Source organism: Anopheles coluzzii, chromosome 3, assembly GCF_943734685.1.
Source record: "Anopheles coluzzii chromosome 3, AcolN3, whole genome shotgun sequence".
NCBI lineage: Eukaryota > Metazoa > Arthropoda > Insecta > Diptera > Culicidae > Anopheles > Anopheles coluzzii.
In genome coordinates, this window is record NC_064671.1 from 38,000,765 (window position 1) to 38,025,450 (window position 24,686).

General features: G+C 39.7%; 2 protein-coding genes across 2 annotated transcripts in view; both read left to right on the plus strand.

Moving 5' to 3' along the window:
- LOC120957747 (uncharacterized) overlaps positions 1-24,686 on the plus strand; it is a 457,854-nt gene that overhangs the window by 226,991 nt on the left and 206,177 nt on the right. The gene's annotated exons all lie outside the window — the stretch shown is intronic.
- LOC120959107 (uncharacterized) lies at positions 375-8,136 on the plus strand. The gene is made up of 4 exons (XM_040382276.2): positions 375-480; positions 564-605; positions 7,530-7,628; positions 7,760-8,136. The coding sequence occupies exons 1-4, from the start codon at positions 478-480 to the stop codon at positions 8,087-8,089; spliced, it is 474 nt and encodes a 157-aa protein (XP_040238210.1). The 5' UTR covers positions 375-477; the 3' UTR covers positions 8,090-8,136.

The following is a 24,686-nucleotide window of genomic DNA, read 5'->3' on the forward strand; positions in this document are numbered from 1 at the left end:
TGTTAGGCAATTCACTCGAGCATCTCCCGGATCTCACAAATGCTCAGCTAACCCTACCGTAGGCTAGTTCTTGGATCAACAAAAATTATCCATGGTGGAAATATATCTGTGAAATACAAACTCACAGTTATATAATGAAATAACTCTATTGAGTATACCACTTGCGAACATTTTTATTTACCATTTGAAGAAGAATCGTGGACGCGAATCAAATCCAAATCAAAACAAAAAATTGCAATTCAGCACCGATTCCCAGCGTCCTCTAGCAGAAAAGAGGAAAAGTATAATTGCTTGAAAAGAAAATGTATTTCAAATATTTTCTTTGCACTGTGCTCTCATGAACATGTCAATGTGTATTTGACAACCAAAGGAAGAAACGTCAATCAGGCTTTGGTTTGTTTTGTAAACAGAAGTTCCATTTGCCGCGCAGCGTTTTGCGGAAATTTCTACTAGAACCTTTCTTATTTAGCTTATACAATGGTAAGTATTTATTTATGCACTGTGTTGGGGTGACCGCTTAGAATGTTGCTCTCATTTTGCTGTTCGTTTCATTATTCTTTTAGCTACCACTATCTCTACTCAAAACGGCACAGAGTCATCCTATGGTAAGATGTTGATGCGGTTTGTTTTCTCTTTATTTCGCCAATTTTGTTGAAATGGGTAAACATTGCCCAATTTTAGAAGAAACATGCAAGAATTGTTGTTTAATCTTGATCGGCTGTACATTGTTGTTAATGGTGGATAAAAAGCTAATGATGGTGAGCGTTGCGTTGATGTTTTATAATGGCGTTTGCTAAGCCGGCACTTTAGAGTGTCAGCAACTAATTTGAGTTGTGTAAACTTTCTTAAGTTGTTAACAAACGACATTCACATTTATCTGCTTTTGTTTTGTACATCTTTCATTGGTGAATTGTAATATTTCCTTAAACAAGCCTATCCCGACTCGAATCATTTGTGGAATGTACAGCCGGTACGAATGGTTCGTTATTACAACATAAACATTATAGTCTGTTCGAAATGACCGAGTCTAAAAACCGGCAGAGGAAATTGTGGACACTCCCGAAATGTTGTTTTTGATCCGCATTAGAGTTGTATTCTGTGTGGTATATGTTCTTTATAAAATATATACTCAGTCTGGGTTCAGGATATGTGTTTATGGTGGCTAAGGTGTATGAAAATTACGATGAAAAATTGGCATCATGGGATAAATGGTAAATAAGGAATTTTTATGAATCTGATTTTCTCATGCTGTAGTAATTTACGGCCCTTGATTGTAACTATGGCGGAATAAAATAGTTGCACGCTTTCTAACTGCAATGCAGGTTTATGCACGCATTCCTTCTTCTAATGAAATTCTAGTTAGATTTATGAATTCATAAATTCAATAGTTTCCAGTAGTGATGGGCAAAATGAGTCTGCAGCCGGAATTGGATTGATCAGAATCTGATTACTTTCGGATTCGAATCCGGATCCTCTCCAGAGTTAGAGGGGGGAAGGGCTTTTTGGGATGGAATAATGTTCATCCTTTTTTAAAGTTGTTGGATAAATTTCACCATCCTTAGCCAGTTATACAAAACAATTAACTCATAACTACACTTCCTAATTTCATTCCTTTATCTGCACTATACAGTTACACTATACAGTAACTTTACTTTATCTGCACTATACAGTTACACTATGTTACTCTATGTATCCTCGTAGCTACAAGCTATAAGTTTTATGTGCATTTTCCGATTTGCCTATCAGTCACTCACAATTTTGTGATAGCTTGCTGAAATAATTTGGATGCAATTAATTTATTAGCACTATTCAACAGGGTTTTGAACGTTGCTCAAAATTGTTTGAATTATTTGTTTGAAAAAAAATTAGATAATGCCAACTAGTTGTGGGAACGGGAAAAGCACATGCGGGAAACTGTTAGTAACTCGTTGAAAGAATCCAAACGTATTAGGGAGGCAAACCATAAATCACCAAAATTATCAAAACAAAAATCTGGAAACAACCAGAAAATCATGGAAAACCCAGTACAGTAGGTGACCGCTAACTGGATGTGTTTTAACTGGAGTGCTTTTTAACTGGAGGTTCGCTAACTGGAGTGATTCTCAGTTAACGAACACTTAAACGTCAAAACATGAAACATCCGGAATCTCATGAAGAGAAATTTGTCGCAAATGTGCATTTTTCAAACAAATTTAGGGTCTCTTGCCTACGTTTGCTATTAGTTTATGTTATTACACGAATTACTATACTTAATATCAATATAAATGAAAAAAAAGTTTGGTATGTTTATTCCAGTCAACACCGATCAAAACAATCAATCCATAGAAACGTCACTCCAGTTAGCGAACATTGTTCATTAACTGGAGCTTGTTTACCTCTCAGTTAGCGGTCACCTACTGTATACGGTTTATTACCGGTACGCACATAGACGATCGAATTTTTGCTTATATGTGTGGCTATGAATACATCAATGTTAGCTAGGAGCAAGCTTACTTTTGTAGTGTTAGTATTTTGCTCTACGATTTAAGCACGGTAGTGAAACGGATTCAATAGGAGCCATTTGGATTCGATCAGAGTAATCCGGATTCAATCAGAGCCAATTGGATCTGTATTGGTTCGGAGCAGCCGGTTTCGAAGACATATTTATTTCGGAGTTGGATCCGGATAAGGAATGTCGGAGTCAGAGTGGATTCACGAATCGAATCCAGAGCTACCATCGCTAGTTGCCAGTTACTCGATGTCTAACTAATCAATTCGTAGTGTAGATGGTAAATTTATGTTTCACGATGTATAGATTAAATACAATGATTATTCATACAGTGGTCATTTCCTTAAACCACCTATCGGAATACTGTCTCCACACATCCTTGACGATACTCTTTAACTATGCTCCTACAAAAAGAACCCACCAGTTTTACGAATATCGAAACACCATGCTGAAATGTAATATAGACGTGACATTCATGAGGTCTACTAAAATTCATTCTAGATTCCCTAACAAAATTGCCAAAGAATTCCTTAACAAATAACTGAAATTAAATAATTACATTACATATTGGTACTTTGTGTGCCTAGTAAATAACCAATGTTAAAATAACATAACAAATAACAAATAACAAGAATAAATAACACTAGTCCTGACAACTAATTAAATGGCTATGGTTAGTTTTCCATGAGTCTTTTTGAATACAGCCTGTCTCCGAGTTACGCGGTTATCGACTTAAGTCGATTCGGAGATACGCGGTTTTCTAAATTTGACACATCAAACGTCAAATCAGTACAATTTGCTTCAAAAATTGGCCAATTCAGTATAAATTGCATTTTTGCAATAAATGTCATCCGCTTAAAAGCTAAAAATATTAGAATTTTCTGCACAAGTCATGTCAAATAATTGAAAAAGTGTAGTGTAAAAAAGTACGATCTTTAATTAAAAAAAAAGAATAATTATTAGTATTTTGGCTAAAAACCGCGAAAATCGACATACGTTATTTTGGATATTCGAGTTACGCGGATTCCTCGAGAACGCACGAACCGCGTAACTCGGGAATAGACTGTACTGGCTTGATGCTTTGCCCCAGCAATGCCAAAGAGTATCCTCCTCTATATGTGAACTTAATATTCCGATACGTTGTCTAAACAACTGCCGATGAAGCGGCTAGGTTTGCAGATATCTGGTTTAATCTATAAGAAAAATTAGTTGTCGGACTATGATGCAGTAACTAAAAAGTCCCGAAGACAGTGCTCTATAATGTGTCGTATACGACAACCGACAAAGACAAACGTATGGAAGTGCTCAAGACAAAGTTGTCAAACATGGTAAAACATTTGTTGTAGGACAAGTCAGTATGTTTTGTTCTTTACACCTCATAAAACATGTACAATCTTGCTTATGTGTGCCTCTTGATTGATAACATGCCAAATACACATAAATACAGTTCATGCTCGGTAGTCCGCACGCTTGATAACCCGCAACCGTGGCCTCATACGTAGGGCTTGATTATCCTGCTATGGGTAATCAATAAGTCGCCGAAAGCCAAGACACATCAAATGTCAAATGCAAAATAAATTCCATTTTTGTCGAATTTTTAAACCCCTTTTAAAAGGTACAAAATCGTAATCTTCAGTTGAAATATGATCGAATAACTAATAAAGTGGCTAAAAACCTACCATTTCAAGCAAAATTATACGAAAATTAGCTATAATTTGACTGAAAACCTAGAAATTCGACTTAGGCTAACATTCGAGATACGCTCCGGTCCGCATTAATAGCGTATATCGTGGAATACCTGTATTAGGCACTTGTTCTACTTAAGGGTGCCGCTACTGTTTATACTAGTGATCAGTGCTGCAAAATGTCATGAGTATCACGAGATTTTCACCAACGAAAACAATGAACATATCCGTGGTAGCTTGATGCTCATTGCTGATAGTCAATAAAAGTGCGCCATGACATGCTGAACACGACATGTGAATTCTTGAGTCTAACGCGATACTCTGACTGACAAACTTAGCTTAATGTCGGCGCAAGCATTACAGTCGTTGCCGCTAAATTTTGACTCTAACTCAACTATTTTTGTCTCGAAGGCACCAATTTTTGACAGCGTTTCACGATTTTTGCCTCGAAGGCATCAATTTTTGACAGTGCGCATCAATTTTTGCCTCGAAGGCATCAATTTTTGACTGTGAGTCAATCGCTTTATTTACAAAATTTTACGTAATTTCTGAAACTGTGTGTTCTGAAATGGTTGAAATTAAGTTAAGTAGTGAATAATTTTATTGATAGAATTTAAAATAAAATAATTGTTTTGCCAATTTAGAAGATTTAATAAAGTGAAAAATAATGGCATGTATTTTCAGCTTTAAACAAAAGCTTTAGAATTTCTAAAATTTCATCATTTTTTCTCAAGAAACAATCAATTTACACATTTTTTGTATTTTTAATGAGATTTGGAATGATAATTGTTAAAAATCTGCTTAAATACCTTGTAAAATTGTCGTGATTCCTACAAGAGTCCAAAATTGATGACTTACAGACAAAAATAGGTGCGTTAGAGTCAAAAATTGATGCGCACTGTCAAAAATTGATGCCTTAGAGGCAAAAATTTATGCGCACTGTCAAAAATTGATGCCTTAGAGCCAAAATTAGGTGGCAACGACTGTATCATGTTTTTTTTCTGGCTGTGAACAGTGCTGCCAAATGCAACTGTTTCAATCATCAACACTCATGACTGAAACGAAACACAAATCAGATCACGTACACAACTGAGATGATCAGTGACTACAGGCATCCCCCGAGTTACGACGATTCGCAGATACGACAATTTGATTTTGACAGTTAAAAGTTGTCATTGAGACGGAATTGGTATATTTTTTGAATTGCTGTGCTTATAACCGTTACAAACACATTTCCATAGATTCCACAACTCTCCGGTCTTCAATTTCTATATCGCTTTTGGTGAAAAAACATACATTTTCGTACATTATTTTAAATAAAATACACGATTTCTTAGATTCCGACTCTTCAATTTCAGTTATAAACTTTATAATCATAGATATTCGACATACGACTATTTCGACTTACGCCTTGCTTTGGGACATTTTTTCGGTCCCAAATACAGTCGTATCTCGGGGGACACCTGTATCCCCATACAGTTGGAAAATCAATCACATGCTTGGTGACATTTAGTTTAGCATCCAACTTTTGATCACTCACTTGGTCACGACATTGTTGTCGGCGATAATCGCGACATTCTTGGAATATACTTGGCGCGTAGGCTCTAGCAACTAAATGAGCATGCTTTCTCCCTCTATCTGCTTTGATGGTCTGTTGGGTCAAACAGAGCGAGAAAACATGCTCATTTTGTTTCTTGGAACCACTCGCACGCACCGCATATCTCCCGTGACCATCGCGATGATCACCGACTAAAAATGTCGCGACCAAGTGATTGAACACGAGTTGGTTGCACACAATGTCACCATGCATGCGATGGTCGCACCAACTGTTTGAGGCTCGTCTCTGATCTTCGCAGTAGAGCTCGTGACGCTGAGATGATTTTGTTTCAGCCAGAATTTGTCATGACTATGTAAGTGACATTTTGCAAAATTGATCACAGCAAAAAAAAAGTCGTGATATAGTGACTGACCAAGCGATGGTCGCAAACATGTCATGAGCATGTATTGGTCACACCAATCGTTCTGAGTATCACCTCTGATTGTCACAATTGAGTACGTGACGCTGATATGGATTTTGTTTCAGTCAGATTTTTTATGACATTGATAGTGACATTTTGCAGCACTGCTAGTGATGGTAAAATTAAATTTTCATCGGAATCGATGACGGATCGATCCGGCATCAGTTTCCGGAATCGATTCCAGAATCGGTTTCAGAATCGGAATCGGCCCCGGAATTGGTACCGGATTGGCTCCGGAATCCGGAATCTCTTGAATTAATTCCTAAATCGGCTTCGGAATCGGAATCAACTCTGGAATTGTCTCCGAAACCATAATTGGTACCGAATTCGGAATCAGTTCCGGGATCGAAATCGGCTCCGGAATTGTAAATGGCTCCGAAATCAGAACCGGCTTCGAAATCAAAGTCTCCATAAGAAGAGACGTTAAGATCCAATGATGCTACTTATTGATAGCCGCAAAGAATCAAAATTTACGTGTAAACGATCCATTCTCATGGAGAATCCCTTACTGATTTTTGCTACTGAAACTTCTTATTTCAATCCAAGAACTGATTCTCATTCCAGAGCATATTCCATTTCTGGAGTCAATCCTGATTGACCAATTTGCGATTCCCAGGTCGATTCTGATTCCGGAGCCGATTCTGATTTCGGAACCTATTTCTTGCGATTTTTCTCTAAAAAAATCTTATTTGTTCTTAGTTTTCGTATAAGAACTTAAGCAGATCGGTGTTGTATGCAAATGCTCGAAAAATCAATCCAATTTTGGAATTCCTCTTAACGCCACCTTTCATCATGCTGTGTACAGCTATATTTTATTACGAAACGTTTGTCCAGCATTAAAACGCTGCTAATTCTTCCCGTTGTACTGATCACACCTTTTGATGTTGCTGCATAAATTTCTTACATTTAATTTATGATCCAATCGCATGTTAATTTCTTTTCACTCACGACGACTGCGCACGTGGTTATTTATTTTTTGTGGAATAGAAATCATAATTTTATGTTCGATTGGTGGATTTTTGCATATACTTATCTCGTACTTTTGCTTATCAACGCACGACACAAACATCGTTTTGTGTGCGATTTAACGCATATAGCTCCCAAGTGTGACGCATTCCTGGTCCTGGTCTGTCTTTCCTGGAAGGAAGATCTCCATTAGCATGTGTGCTCTATTCATTCACCTCCAGCCGCGTGTCACTATGACTCATAAAAAGTATATATTATACGTCTGATTTTGTGTGTTTTTTTGTGTGTGTGCTGTTTTTTTTTTCAAACCATCCTTTGTCAACTTGTGCGCGGCCGCGCGTTCGCATTAATCGCGTGCATCTCGGAGCGCAGTTGGTGGAGTTAAAGAATGGCGAAACATACAACGGACACCTGGTGAGCTGTGACACCTGGATGAATATTAATCTGCGGGAGGTCATCTGCACTTCAAAGGTAAGCATTTCAGCGAAGATGTTTTACAATCGAGCGGGCAGCATGTGGTACGCTAATATCTCTCTCTCTCTCTCTCTCTCTCTCTCTCTCTCTCTCTCTCCTCTCTCTCTTGCTCTCTTTCTCTTTCGCAGGATGGTGATAAGTTTTGGCGCATGCCGGAATGCTACATCCGGGGCAGCACGATCAAGTATCTCCGCATACCGGATGAAGTGATCGACATGGTGAAGGAGGACATGCAGTCGAAGTCGCGCAGCCGCGCCGACATGAACAAGGGCGGCCGGAACCAGAACCAGGGCGGTCGCGGAGGCGGCGGTGGCATGGGCGGTGGCGGCGGCGGTGGCGGCGGTGGCGGTGGGCGAAACAATATGAACGCCAACAATCGGAACACCTTCGGCGGCAACCGCGGCGGCAATCGGGCCGGACTGGGCAACCCGAACCGAAACGCACCGAACAAGAAGTAATAATAAAGTCGACTCAATCGCGCTTGGAATTGGTTTAGTCTCGTGAAGATGTTGCCTGCTTTTTTTTTTGTTTGTTACTCTGCCTCTATTGTGTGCCTTAATTTGCTAAGGTTTCCCGGGGATGTGCCCCCCCCCCCCCCCCTGGTGGGTGTGTGCGTTGGGGTGCGGCGCTGCGCGGGTGTGGGTGGACAGTAGCAAATTAAAGTTACCCTCGAATCGATCGATCGGAAATATGGAAATGTCCTAACCTCACACCGTGGGGGAAGATGAAACCAAACAAATAGCGTTTTTTTGTTTTGCTTCGCTTTTGTGCACAAACGAAAAGAATCATCGTGTGGTCACCAATTTCGTGAGTGTGATTCGTATGTCGCCTTATCTGGTGACGGCTCGCCCGAACAGCGGGTGCTGATTTTGAAAGGGGGGAGTAAAATTATAAAGATGGAAACATTCATATTCATAACTCAGCGGCAAAGCGGCCGTTGGCCGGGCGTCGATTATGGGTAGTTTGGAAAATTTAAATGTGTCATTATTCGCCAGTTTGATTTGCGGTTCGGGCTCATTAGCATCTGCTTTGGGGTGGCGTGAAATTGCGTCAAAAATGAGAGTTTTGCCGGGGGCGATGAGACGAGCATTTTTTTTTTTTTGGCGTGCTGTTTGCTGTTTGCAAAACTGAGTCAGCACAGATTTGCAAGGAAGTATGAACAGAAAAAAAACAATATTGTAAAAAAGGTATAAAATATTATCCAACAATTTAATACCATAATTCTAACTGTCTTATTCAAGTGTGGCCGCTATTGAGTCGCTTGGTCCATCGTTTCGCAAAAATTCTATGAAGGAAGTAATACCGGGCAGCATATGTTTGGATAAATGGGTCTCCAAACTAGCTCCGTAAGGAAATCTCCGAAAGGAATATCAGTCAAATGTATAATTGTCCGACATTGTATATTCCGGCCACATTTCGATGAACGAAAAATGTGCGATTTTTATTATTTATAAGTAGCCCGAGAAGGACATAAAAACTAAAATATGACCTCAGGTTGCCACGTAGATTTGGGGTGCACACTGGTGATGTGCTCTCTGGAGCGCACCCACGACTCCGATCCGACTCCGACTATTGCTAGGACGATTCCGACTACGGAAAAATGGGAACCATTAGTTCCGCCCGAAGTCGTAGTCATCTGGGTCGGAGTCGAGCGGAATCGACCAGAGTCGAAGTCATTCGAAGCCGTCCTCAAAACGAGTCGGAGTCGTCTGGAGTCGTTCTGAGTCGACCGGAGTCAATCGGAATCGGAGTCTTTCGGAGTTGTCCAGAGTCGATCGCAGTTGGTCGGAGTCAAACTTGTCACTTGTCACTAGTACTCTGTTCATACGGCATACATGTAATACATACGGCATATTATAGACTAGCGATCTACGGGGCCCCAGGCGACCGCCTAGTCCGCCTACCGTTAGATCCGCCACTGGTTAACAGATGTGGTCCACTAAAGAATTTATTTTTGAAAATGAAAAACCTTATACATATCGTGCATTATTTTCCCACACAATTAAGATTAAATTTTCAACAGGCATGTCCAGAATAAGATTTACACATATGTTTATCAAAAACTTTGAACTAATTTAGTATGCCCTCGATGGATGTGGGCCGCGGCAAATGCATTTTCAAAGCCAAGTGATCCGCGATCCTAAAAAGGTAAATTTTGGAGAGCACTGTTCTAAACTATATGTTGGAACTTTTATACGGTTCCTCCGAGCTGTCAGTTTTGTTTCCTAAGCAATGTTTTGAACCGTTTTGTGTACGGTTAAATACAGGGTGAATAGCAAAATCTATGCCATCAGAAAAACGATAAACGAGGCAAAGACCAAACTAATGGTGGCAACATCAGCGACCCTACCAATAAATAATTCAAACCTACGTAGGCGTGACGTACGTAGATAGGTGAGCACACTTTTGAAGTCGTCCCAGAATTCACCTATCTCGGGGCAAAGGTCAGCAACGACAATAGAATGGTAGGCGAGTTGCACGCAAGGATGCTGACTGCCAACTGGCCATTCTACAGTCTGACAAAGCAGTTCACCTCAAAGAACCTGTCGTGACGGCCGAAGTTGGGACTATATAGCACATATATAGTACCGGTACTCACATACACCTCTGAGACATGGACACTGTCCAAATCTGACGAAACCCTTTTAGCCACGTTCGAGAGGAAGATGCTCAGAAGGATACTTGACCCCGTATGTGTGGAAGGACAATGGAGGAGCCGTTATAACGATGAGCTATACGAGATGTACGGCGACCTCACTGTGGTGCAGCGTATCAAGCTCACCAGGTTCCGGTAGGCTGGCCAAGCTGCACGCATGGAAACAGCCGACATCGAATTATTTTGAAGTCTGTCTGTTTGGTGAGGTTTTATTTGGTGAAGCCGTCCACAAGGACAGAGGGGGTACGATAGGCTCAAATTTTGGGTGGCAGGATGGCGTGGAGGCTTCCGCCATTAAGGTCGATATCGTTTGTATAAAAAAATGGAATTTTTCGTCTGACTGTGAAAACAACTGAGTGAGATAATTTCTTCCATGAGCATCGTATGAAAGATTACTTGCTAAAATAAATGTATGACCTTCCGAGCTGCCTTTCGTCAGTTATCCGGAATTGTCGCCAAGGCAGACGAAGACATGCGTGCAGGCATGTTTTAAGACATACCTCGATTTTTATCAATTCCTCCTCAGTTTTCGCGACAAAATTGTTGGAGTAAAGCTTTTTCACCATAATAGTCTTGAAAATTTCTATGGGACGCAACTGGGGGATGTTGGACCGGTTTGAGTACTAGGGAGTCGTATCAAAATTCAGCCGAAATTCACCTAAAATTCACCTAGAGTGTTGGCAACTTTGCTTGCCGCTGCGAAGCCAGTGAACACGATTGCTGCTTCCTGATATGTTTGTTCATGGTCCCCAAGCACTATTTCATTGTTTTGCCGGTTGCATCCTGTCCTTCTGGCCAAGCTAACGCAGCAGTGTAGCCACATGTCACTCGGTCTTCATTTTCAGCTTCCTTTCGAACCTCAAGTCAGAGCCACCACCGGACGTTCTTTCGATGCTCTGATTGTTGTCTAATAGTGCTGTTTGTTGTTTGTTTGAATAGTTTAGAGAGGCGTTGGCTCCAACGGAGTTCTTTCGCCTCGTTCCCGTCTAATAGTGCTAAGATGTTGTAGATGCCGAAACAGGATTATACAACGTACACAAACTGCCGCACGCTGTCTGTTTTAGACGCTACGGGGTGCTGTTGTTTGATTGTTTACTGTTTGGCCATCACGGTTAGAGTTCGACTGATAGAGCTGTCATATTTTGTCTACTAACTCATGGTATACTATTATTGACAGTGCAATTAACGATTCGATAGTGCGGGTAAAGATAAACCCAGGAAAAATCGACAATGTTTGTCTTTTTTTACTGCATACGTTATAACAGACGAAGGCGCGAGACCATGAGCGGTTTCGGACACTCCTGAGGCAAACCAACATCGTTAAGCGGTTGTAATTATGTAAGTAAGTAAGTTTCTAGCACTAGGTGAAACTCTGTAAGTTTATTTTTGAAGGAATTTTTGGCAGTTGGCTGTTGAATTTAAAAGCAAATAATAAAATAAAATTCGTAAATAATCTAACCGAAATTCATAGCATTCTGATGCGTGGGATGCATGCGTACAATTTGTACGATGTAAAAGAAAATAATTAGCAAGTGTATCTCAATTAATAATTTATTGAAATTTGTATTGAAAATAAATATTATTACAAAAAAAAATATTAAAAAAAAGATAAAATACAACAATTGTCCGCAGTACGCGATAATGAATATATGCGAATTTTCAGTACGTGATTAGTCTTAATTTAACAGTTCTATGTGTTTATTCAAAACATTTTAGTATTTTGATATTTTAATACTTTCTTTGTGGGCACTAGGACAATTTGATGAAAATTAAGCAGGATTTAGATTTTTTTTCGGTGTAATTAGATCCGAATATAGATCCTTCATAGGGATTATAAATTAAAAATCTATAATAAACGAGATGAAGAAAAAAAGATAGTAGGTCTGTTTGATAAGCATGAAATAATAATCCTACAGCAGGACTAAACTAAAAAAAAGACATCATTCACAAGATCTTCATAAAACTTACCATACAGATAAGATCCTTTATATCATTGAATGCACTAAAATCTTTGATCCCCGAGGGCGACAAACATGATATATCGAAGATTTACTCGATTGTTTTGTTACAAAATTCTCAATTTAAGACACCCACCAAAAAAAACTCTGTCCATATTAAAATATTAATCTGAAAAGAGAGGATTCATAAAACGAGCGTGGTAATAACATTCCTTCCGAAGATGGATGTTTCAAAATTCAAATCATAAAGTTTATGGGCGAACAGTCACGATACAATATAAAGCAATAATTCATTTATGATCAGTAAGAACTCTTCAAGAAGCTTTCTTCTTTAGATCCGGCATGTTTCAATGTATAAAAGGAACAACTTTGGGTATGATTGAAGAATGAGGCAAACTGTCGGTTTAAGAATTGGTCGGCTCCATATTCTTAGAGATGTCCAAAGAATGACGGAAATGATCACTCGCAAGATCGAGTCTAAAGATTCGTGGGTTCACGTGGGGTTCGTCACACCTTTTGTGTCGTCCGTTGGCCACTAAATGTGCTTAATCTTGAAACGTTTGCGGTCAGCAGCAAACCCCCGGACGTCATACAAAACCATCATCCCCTTTTCATTCCACCTTCGGGGTTGATTCGGCTGATTCGCTACACAAAATCAAAAACCACAAGTGCTCGGGCATGCCTTTACCTTTGTACCAAATACGAGAGCGACAGCGGACGTAAAACATAATAGACCTTTAAATCTCGGACGAATAATACCTCCGAAAACACTTTTTCATTGGCCTTTTTGGAGGAACGGGAAGTGTTTCGGGTGGCAGCGCGGGAGTTCCCGGCATGTCCAGCCTGAAAGCTTACCTCACGCGGACGTGCGGTGGAATAAGCGAAGATAAATTTAATTTCTTTTCGGTATAAATTATTCCGTGGGCCTTCTTCGCGCCTGCTTCAAGTTCTTTCGTGCTCGGAGCGTTCGCGCGGTGAGAGTGTTGTTCTTCTGCCCGGCGACAGACAGCAAACCGTTTGCAGCGATACCCTCCTCCGGAACCACAAGGGCGTTGATGATGCTGCTTAACTGATTCTCAGGTGAATAATCATGCTACGGGTTGAAGAAGCGAGGATAAAGAAAGGGAAGGGGATTGGGGAAGCTTCTCTCAATGCGAATGGGTTCTTTCTCCTTTTAAATCGATATCCCCCCTAAGCACAGGGTGGATGAGCATCAGTATTAAGGGATTTACTTTAGGTATTTAGTTTTTAAACATTTATACCAATTCCACCTTTTCTTAGTAGTAGATTTTTATTTCCGTGTTTGTTTTTTTTTGTTAACATTTTAGTTGTGTTTTCAATAATGTTTTTTTTCTATTTTTTATCTATCATCTTGTTTCATCAATTCTCATTGCTTGTTAATCGAAGTTTTGTATATATTTGTTTATATATTTATTATATTTAAATAAGGTTTTTTTGTTCTTGTTCATTGTGTACTTTACGTGTTTTTCGCTCTCTATTTAAATGTTTCGTTTGCCTTACTTATTTCTTTTGTCAAAAATCGATAGATTTATTTATTTTTGTCCATTTGTTGTTTAATATTATGTATATTAGTTGTTTAATTGTTTTAATATTTTTTTAAAATTATTTATGTTGGTTTTACAATTAACAAATAGACAATTTCGGTATTTTCAGTTTTTCTATTTTATAACTCCATGTTGGTATGTTTTTTTTGCTAACTATTGAGAATGATTTTGTACTATCGTTATATATTGAATATTGTGATATTTTCCATTTTTTTTTTTCATTACAATATTACACCCAACATCATTGGATTGTTTACAGTAGTATCAAATATTGCAATTCGATTTTCGTAGCTTGTATTGTTATTTTTAAGATTTTGTTAATATTTATTTTGATTTTTTATTACTGAACCAAAGTATACACTACACCCTTTAGCTCGCGTAAGACGTTACAGACGAAATGAGCTCGATAAGCCCGTAGCGAATGTTTTCCCCCCTGCTGGAGCCAATCGCGTCCAATCTCCACGGAACGAATCAACCGTGGCAGCCCCGGTAAGGCAACGTCCAGAACCTTTAAAATAGCCATACATCGCTGAAAGGAACCTCTGGCGAGTCACGCACGCACGCGGCACGGAGAGAACGGTGCAAACCGATGGGGTTGTTGCCTCTCCAGCTTGAGTGTGCGTGATGCGCCGGAAAAAGGCGAAAATATCAGCGTCCAGCCCGCGGGAACACCACCACTGAACCAAAAAAAAAAAAAACAAAACAAAAAAAGGCAAAAAGGAAAGGGTGGAAGGCCGCCAAGGGTGGAGAAAAGCAGTCCACCTCATCCCAGCGTGCGCGTGTGAAGTGGGAAAGAGCGAGAATTAATCGTTTGAAATCTGTTAAAAACGACACCTCGGCCAAATTGAATAAGAGCTAGTGTGAAATGAAAGGAAACCGGTTTTTCCGCGTTCTGTGCCTCAGCGTGCCGTCGTCGTCGTCGTGGTTCTGTTCTAGCGTTCTTCGCCTTTGTACGTTCGGGGTTCGTTAGTGCGCTATTCAGTGCTTCGTTTTCATTGCCGCTCTAAACTGATCGGCCGTTACGACTGGATCGAATGCTTCAGCATCCTTCGGGATGCTGTTCTTGTTTTGCGCTTTTTGCTTGCTTTGCGCTTTTCTACGTTCTTCTACGGCTGGAATTGGCTTTTGCTGAAGTGCTCGAGTGGAACCGTTCGATCCGTTCGAACGACAGCAATCGCAGAACCTCCTGCCAATGTGTGTACCGCGGTGAGTGTGTACTCCATTGTTCCCGATTGTCCATTGCACAGCATCCCCCTTCGGTTGGTGTTACGGTTCGAAGGTTCGATGTTGTTGGTCACGTTTTTACATCGTATTTTACTCGCCAGAATCACACCATACTTGAGGCACTATGAGCTTTTTCGATTTGTAAAAAAGTATAAATTGACGGAAGAGGTAAGTTTGTTACTATTAGTGTTGTAGGAGCAAAGAATATAGAGAGAGAAAATATCTGATAGATAAATACTGAACAAAATTACAAATAAAACATGTATTTCATACACTCAACAGGATTAAAAAAAAAAATGAATAAAAAAATATAATTAAATAAATATTGCTCGATCGTGATCAAATAACATATCAGTAAACAAAAATATTTAACGTTACTTTTTAGATAATGACTAATATACGTCTGACTTTTAAACATAAAAAAAACATTATTGATTAAAAGTAAGGCGTCATTCAACTATAACGTAACGCTGATATGGGGGAGAAGGGGTATCATCAAACGTTACAATCTGTTTCATAGGGCTGGGGGAGAGTCAAACGATGATTCTTCTTCTTGACTTAACAACATTCGAGGTTATGCCGGCCTAAAATAGATTTCGCTTCTTTTGATGTACCACGCAGCCTAATAGGTCGTCATTGCTAGAGTACTGGTTCATAGGAGAATTAAACCTACGACGAAATTGGATTGCCATGGACAGAAGGACGCAAAAACTTACCAAAGGATCGACGCAGTAACGTTGCATTCCGTTACTGCGTCGACTGCAGTGGCACGCATTCGATTGTAAAGGCACGCATTTGTTGCTAGTGACTTTCAATTGACGGCAGATGACGACACGCAATTTGCAGTAAATGGCACAAGATTTAACTGTAACACAGGAAACACATGTAATACCAATCCAATTCCTTTCAAACAAACTAAAGATTAATTTAATACAGTTTTCGTCCTTTTTCGCCAGATTTGATCATTGGTCGTAATTTTATGGACACATACATCGAAAATGCAGCCGAAACTCCTGCAAACAGTATCGATTTTGTTCGTAAATTGTAAGACATGCATAACCTACTAAGCATCACATGTTATGTGAAATAGAATAATCAATTTGGTGATCATTCATATCTAAAGCCAATTAGAAAATTAAACCAATTATAAAAAAAGCCAGAAACATTTCTGGAAAGATTGATATATTTATGGAGGAGTAGTAAGATGCGTTAGAAGGATTTTTGCGTTATGTAATTGATGAATGACGCCTAATTACTTAAGCTCATTTGGCCTAATTAAATACCTTGTTCAGCACATCAATACGAAAAAATGCAAATTAGGAGTAAAATAAACAATACAAAAAACGGAATAACAATTATTCGAGATATATTGCAACAGAACAGAATCCAAAAGCTTGCAAAGAACATTAAACATGCATTTAGTTTGACCACCAAACCCCATTTCCTTCCTTCACTGTGCGCAGTATGAGCGTACTTCTTCCGAACCCTCCAGATATCAACACCCTCCACAAGCTGGTGCCTCGGATGTGCCGGGAAAACAATGTTTTTACATAAAAATCTCATGTAGCGGCTGGTCGCGTCAGCCCTTTGCTAGTTCTTCGTCCACATTACGGCAAACATTGCGGTACGTGCGAGAGGAGGGTTTGCCGCCCGTTCGCGCATTGAACTCTACTGAGCTTCTGCACGCCAAACCACCGCCATACCAAATCCATATGCATTGCACACCAGAATAATAAGACACGCGAGGGATGCGCGAAGGATGGAAATTGCCGCGCCGTTTTCCACCGGTGATCCGTCCATCCGTGTGTTTTGACCCAAGGCGATTGTGGACATCAGCGGGTGTGAGGAAGTGGGACGGAAGCTGCGAGGGATTTTAGGTACGATTTCACACCCTTTGCTCGCAAGCCTATGATTGCACGTGGACGTGATACGTACAGCCGCGTGGGATGGTTGGTCGTGGTTTGCCTAATTTGTTTTCCTCCTGTTAAATGCTTTTTCCCCTCTCGCTTGCTTACCATCTTCTTCAAACTGGTTTCCATTTCTCGGGAAATAATTCGTCCCCACAACGGGGCCGACGAGTGAAGACTGTGCGTCTTCCCTATTAGGAAATCTCCCGTGTACTGTACGGAATCCATTCACGGGTAATTCTTATTCGCATTCTATATTCAGCGATGTGGCATGAAGATCAATTTCATCCCCAACTCATGCCATACCATGCCATGCCACAACCTTTTCGAGCGAATCGGGAAATGAGATCCCTGCACCAAAGGCGGGAATGCATCAGTTACTCCAATTTATGCTTCCTTTGTGCATCTGTTGGAGCTTCGGATGGTTTTTTTTTTGTATTATTTTGATTGTTGGTGTTCAAGAACAACAAGCACCCAACACCTTCGATGGCCCTGGGTCGAACACATAAAATTGCTAATCGATGTATATCGATCGCAGCGCGACCGGATGGTTATGCGCGCTTGCTGTTTGCGCATTGGCCATTGGCACCCTTCCCCAAAAAGGTGTGCGGCTTGATGCGGCTCCCATTCTGATGTCATTCGGCTGATGTATCACCCACTCTCAGAGCTGCCGGTTTCGGCAAGTAGGACGACGCTCGGAACGACGACACCAAAGGAAAATGGAGAGCAATAAAAGCGCTGCAACTGTTCGAGAGGACGAAGCATCCGCATCCTGACGTGTGGAGTTTGGGCAACTTAAAAATTCGACCTGAACTCGTTGCGTGCCAAACCGGCGCGAATTCGTTTCGGGGTGCTAAATTGCCAGTCCTTATTTTTATCCTTCCCTTAAGCTGTTTTTTTTAAAGCTCGCCTTAGTTATTGCTTGTATTGTCGAATGCAGATATTTGTGCAGAAATGAAGTGTTGTTGGAATTGGATGTTGTCCGACTGTAATGAAGTTTTTCTTAACGCTCCATTCAGGTGGTCAGATTTAAAACGTGACCTGTTTTATGTTTGGCAGGAAATGAATGACATCAAACTCCTTTAAGTGCAAAATGAAATTTCGTTTTTGACAAAACTCCCAATCGCTATAATTACCAAACTATGAATATTTCTTCGCAAATATTCTTGAATCACCCTTTCCCGCAATCAATGCACTCGCAGCGGAAGCAAAGTAATGGGAGAGAGTAAACGTGTGCACAATCCGGTAGCATTTTAAAAGCCTCCAATCGATTGCACAGATGTTTAAGAAAACGATCATTTCCATAACCAGCCGTAAGCGCTTCCGCCCTCATTATAATACCCGTGCCCGACCGGCAAACCGGCAATTAAGCTGAAATAGATTCTTAACCACCCGAAAGCAAGCTCTGTGTGTGTGTGTGTGTTTTGGTCCGTTTGAAAATGATATCCAAAGCCCAAATCGCCCGCGCAAACCAATGAAGCTTTAAGCGTTCAAGCGTGCACGCCCAAAGGATGCTATTAGCCTTCAGCTCTGGAGGGAGGTACTTCGGAAGCTACGAAATAATTGCCCTAGAATCTCGTGCCGCCGCACATCGCATCTGGGATAGAAAGGAAGAATCGAAACAAAATCTAAACCCAGCGATTTGCGATTCGATAAGTCCACGGGAATCCCAACCCCATGGAATCAAAATTACTACAACAAAACGTTGATTAGAGGGGTTTCCTCTAAAGCGCTTCCAAATTGTTGCTCCGTAATCACATAATTACCCATCTGAGTTTTGTTCCGTGCTGAAGCACTGAAAGACGCGTTCATCGATCGATCGTCTTTCTACACTATCCCGGTTCATTTTGCGGTTCGTCGTTCTTGCTCGTGCCGTTACCGCGCCGTTCCCCTGCTACTGCTGGCTGCTTATATATTCCCCCTGCTAGATGAACTCTGCTTTGAATGATCTTCTCTTCTCTCGGTGATTGATGGAACCGTGCGTGGATGGTTGTTATGGCCAGCACGCTCTGTTCGTCTTTCGTCTCCCACGTGCACCGTACGGAGGCAGCCGTGTGCTGTGGATGGACAGTCGGTATCGATTTTAGTCGGCAGAGGTGTTTTGTAATAAAATTACACTCTGTTCCTGCGATACGATGGCTGTGCGTTTTGAAGACATTGGTGTATGTTGATCATCTGCAAAAGAATTAATACTTGTAATATTACTATATGTAATTATTTTAATTATTGTTGCAGTGCAGTTTCAATGTATGCATATTTACATATTTTTATTCATGCTATAAAGTAATGCATTGTTGTGCTCTTGCAAATGTTCCATGTGTAATATATGTCAAATAAATACTGCTATTTCAACTTAGAGTAATTAAGAAAAATCAACGTAGATAGAACAATTGACTTATTTAAACTTTAATAAATTCCTAAAATCAACGATAAATATATTAAATGTGTCGAAGGGTGGATTATTTGACAAAATGGCAAAAAACATTGTACTAGGACAGTGATTGGCAAAGTACGGCTCGCGAGCTCTTTTTCTGTTCCTTTCGTGTATTTGATTGTACTTTCAAATATTTTTATGATTTTTTTACAATTTTTTTACAATTATAAATGCATTTTTCGTTGCAAAGTTTGAAACCAGCCGACTAGGAAATTGACAGTAAAAACCAAAACGAACTTCTAAATTAAATGACAGCATACAATGAAATAACAGTTTCAAGTTTGAACCGATCCAAGTACGTAAGGATTATCCATTTCAATGAATGGCCTTGCAATACATAAACGTAAGGATTTTTTTTCAATATTTTTCTTTAATATCATGTAGCCAATTCGTAAGGACCTCAGAATAAACCTGCATATTCAAGCTCACGTGGCAACAAACAAATTAATTTTAATTTTAGTGATATTAAATTCTGTTATTTACTAGAAAGTAAACATTAAAGATGTATTATCCTGTTTCCAAAGAAGATTGATGTGATGTAGAAATTGTATTATGGTTACAGAGACGAAAATCGAACTCTCCGAATCGCCAGTTCTTCTTCTTCTTCATCTTTGGCACAACAACCGTTGTCGGTCAAGGCCTGCCTGTACCACCTAAGGGCTTGGCTTTCAGTGACTTATAATTACCAAAGTAGGATAGTCAGTCCTACATATGGGGGCACAGTCTATTCGGGGCTTGAACCCATGACCGGCATGGGTTGTTAAGTCATACGAGTTGACGACTGTACCACCAGAACGCCCCAGGGTCGTCACTAGATATTAATATTAAGAACAGATTGTGGAATCATAATTATAAAGTTTCTTTGATTTACTTTGAAAAGTATAAATTATTCATAAGAATTTGGTAATGGATAAGCTTCTGTTGCTTCCCATTTAAAATACTTGGATGTTATATTTATTGTTTTGATTATTATGTATCAAGTTAATTAATGTAATGAAGGCATTTTCCATTTCATAACAATGATTTCATATCTTTAAGAATTATTGAAAATTTTAAATTATAAACGACATTTGCATATGAGTCAGGAGTGAAGTCAGTATTTAAATGCAAGATTGCAACTTGTAGATTATAAAAATAAAATTGACAGGAATCTTAACCTCAAATGAAACAATAAAAATTAAGATCATTCTATAATGCCATCATCAAAACACGGCCAGCACTGTAATCGATCCAGCGTCGGGAATCTCCCCCACACACCACCTTATTTGGGCACACGCACACACTTCCAAAGCTATCGGAAAAGAGCATCTCGGAATCGCCCTATCTGCTTCACAATCGTTCCGGAGGTGGAGGAATTCCCTGCATCCAAACATTCTGGCAGACATTTGTCTTTTTGTCACTTTCGAAAGCGCGTTTCGTTTCGCTTCCAGCTTCTCACGTTCCATCCCATTCCACGTCTCCCATTCTTACTCCCATGCCCATGGAATATTATTCTTTGTGCGCGACATTCGTTTTTGGTGCGGCGTGAAGGAGCGTTTGAAATTCGTTTGCTTCATTTTCCATTTCAGGTTCTCTTTTCGGTGCATAACCTATTAGATTGTTGGTGTATTCATTTCCATGAAATAAACTGTCCAATAAGAATATAAAACGCTGTAGGATGCATTTTTGGAAACGTTCTTCTTCTCACTGGCAGGCGTGCTGGAAATCGGTCTATGCTCTTCCTTTTTTGTACATTTGTTCACGTTCGCTTCGCGGTTTACACTTTTAGGGTTTCGCTCCTTTTACATCACACTTTATAGGTTTTGGAGTGTGTGTGTGAATATTAACTTTGTTATTGTGCCCGTTTGATTCTTTCCGCTAAGTACGTTTCGCTGTGAATTGGTTTAGAATGTTGTATACATTTGCTTAATTCCGTAGTTGTTGTTTTTTTTGCTCTTCTGCTCGCCAAAAGCCCAAATACCCGAAAGGTGTCGTGAAAATGGATTTTCGTTGTTTTTTTGTTAAATTGTTCGTCTCTTCCAGCGATGGAACCGAAATGAAAGAACTTTATTCATTGCTTTTTCAGATTTCTTTTTCTTTTGTTCGTTTACGAACACTACGAATACTTGTGCATCAACGGCCGATGTGCATCAATTCATGCATGTGGCTGGTGGTGCGGTGTGTAGCTGGTGCATGCTTATGCTGCCAATGAAGTCAAGATGCATTTAAAACGGTTGCGGGGTTTTCTTTCCTTTTTTTAGGGCTGCCATACCATCCACATGCGCATGAGGGCTAAAGAATCGAGAAGCAAGAAGCAAGTGTCAAAAGGGAAGCCACATACACACCGAATATTAACGGAACGTGCACCGAGCGACCGAGAATGAAATGAATCGTATCGAAACGGAAGGATTTCAGTTGGATTTTCAATGCGGGAAAAATGCTCCAGGGCACACATAAAAATGTGTACGTGCAGGAACAGACCATGGTGCGAAGACGCAAGCAATTGAATGCCTTGCAAGAAGATGACTTCAAAGCGTCAACCCAACTGTTTGTAAGATGATCAGTTGGTGTTGGTGTTGGTGTGTGTGTTTTTTTTCTCTCTCTTCTTTAAATTTCAGTTTGACAACGTTTCGTTGTCCTTCGTGGCCCTTCTGCAAGCATGGATTTATGCTTCCTTTGTGTGCCTTTGAGCCTCGAACACCCATACACACGGAGAGCTGAGAGACACACAGTAACGTTAGCACACATGGTCGGGATCGGGAAAGAAAAATGATGTTGACCAGCAGCACCGTAAGAACGATGCGAAAGTGTAAAGAAAGAAAGATGCTCAGACACATTGGTAAGGCGAATGCCGATAGCCACCCAAAAAAAAGAGCCCAAGAAACTGGAGAAGACCATAGAGCGGAATAAAGGAATAAAGAAATTCCGAAAAAGGTGTGATATGGCATCCCGCTCACTCGGAAGCCGGTAGCCGGTTAGTGTGATAAGATAAGCGATAGACGCGGCAAAGCAACACCCGGACAACACCGGGGCAAGGGCATGGGCGAGCGTGTGCAGGGCTTTTTCGTCCGGCTGTATTGTTGCTCTTTGCGTAGAATTCCCTACAATTCTTTTCGTCTCTTCAGATTCTAAAGGAATCTCCTTTGCCCTTGAGTTTCGTCTTTTGACTGGAGTGTTTTCTTTTATTTTTATTCCCTCGAGGTGATTTATTGGACGATGCTTTGATAGTTTTCCGATGCAATTATACTCATGCCGTGTGAGAAAAACATGCTTATTACAGCGAAAAGGACATCATACTTTATTGTACTACATGCAGGGATGCACATTTGCCGGTCGGTTTTGCAATTCATTGATTGTGGTGAAGGTTGTTTACAGAGAAAAATTCTTTATTTAATTGTTTATTTAACTTATTTACTTATTTAAGTTTTACTATATTTCATGAAAAATTCTCTAATATTAAACATTTTGTTTTAATATTTGTATCTTTTATGATTTCCTTATTGTTACGATTTCTAACCAATTTTGTTTACTCTGTTTTTTTAGTGTCATCATTTTTATAAAAGTTCTTTTCAAATACTCCGCATCTTTTCTATATTATCCTCTTCACTTGTTTGTGGTATTTTGCTGAGACAATTATTTCTTACTTCCTCGGTTTGTATGTTTGTTTTTATATCCTTGTTATTGTAATCACTTTTATCAATGTTGTTTAGCTACTCCACATCTTTTCTAAATCAGTTTACATTTCACTTGTTTATTTTATTTTGGTGAGAAAATTATTGCTTATTTACCTTTTTTATTATTTTATTCTTAGATTTTTGCATCGTTCTTCTTCTCTGTTGTTTTTTTTTAACTTTGAGTCTATTGGCCTCATTCGCTGTCTGTTCTTGAGAATTGTAGTCAGTTCTTTAAGTATATGTGTCCTATGTGGCGAGTTGAGATGGTTGTTTTCATCAATATGAATACAGTCTTTCTCCGAGCTACGCGAATAAGGCGTTGCAGGAACATTCGATATTATTTATTTAATTATCCGATTTTTGATATTTAACAGATTTTCGCGTATGTCGAATATTATGTTCTTCAGCCAAAATATGAATAATGAATATTTTTTTATTATGATTAAATTTTGCACTTTTATGCACATTTGCACATTAATTTCACATAAATTCGTACAGAAAATTGTGTTATTTCTAAGTATGTATTGATTTCCAAATTTTTGCAAAATTGTAATTTGTTTTATATTTGACAATTTTATGATACAATCGTACGAATCCGTCTAATAAACTTTCAAAACAAAAAAATCGCATATCTCGAGTGTAGCGTAACTCAGGGACTGTTTAGAGAATTGAATTTCGTTACGTTAGACCAGGGGCCTCCAAACTTTTCAGCCCGCGGGCCGCATTGCTTCAAAAATCACTATGTTGAGGGCCATTTGATGTTACCTATAATTGATGAGTGAACGTTTAAATCTCATTTTATAACAAAATACTAACGATACTTGAACAGATTCGTGTTACTAAAGCTTGATTTTTGTCTAAGATATGTAAAAAAAAAATACAATTTCTTTTGGAAAAGTCAAAATAACCTAATATTTATTCTAAATCTGGCAAAGTCATCGGGGCCGCATTTTAAGCTCTTGAGGGCCGCATGCGGCCCGCGGGCCGTAGTTTGGAGACCCCTGCGTTAGACTATCAAGTTTACTACAAACGCACATTGAAATTACATTAATGGCAGTATCGAATAGGATCGAAAGAAAATAAATTTATCCACATTAATATGATTAGGTGCTCCTCTTCCTCATATACGATAACTTGCAGCACCAAAAACCCTTCTTGAGTAATTTAATAAGTTTCATTTCCAAAAGTGCCTATGTCTATCCTATACCCTGTACTATCATCTTGCCTGGAATCGGATTAGCCTTTTTCGGCCTTCCGTCTATCCGTTCGGTTGAATTTGAACTCATTTTATGGCCTACGAAAGAACATTTACATCTGCTCATGTTGGGAAGTCGTGGGAAGTGGCAAGGGTTTCGACAGCCGTTCTGCGGTTAGTTTCGTCGTAAAAGTCTAATCCCCGCGTCAACCCCCGGCCGCATCGATGACCCGGCCATCTTGGATTCATCCCATGAGTCAGCCGAAGGGGGAGCGTGAATCTTCAGAATCTATTGATCGTTATATCAAATGTCCACCCGTTAGTTACCGTAATTGATGATGCTGTATCAGCAGCGTGATGAAAAATCTCATCATAATACTCGCACGCGGGAAAGCGAGATAGAGAGTTAAAGAGAGAGAGAGAGAGATGAGGGGAATTTATCTAATAAATCAAGCCGCATAAA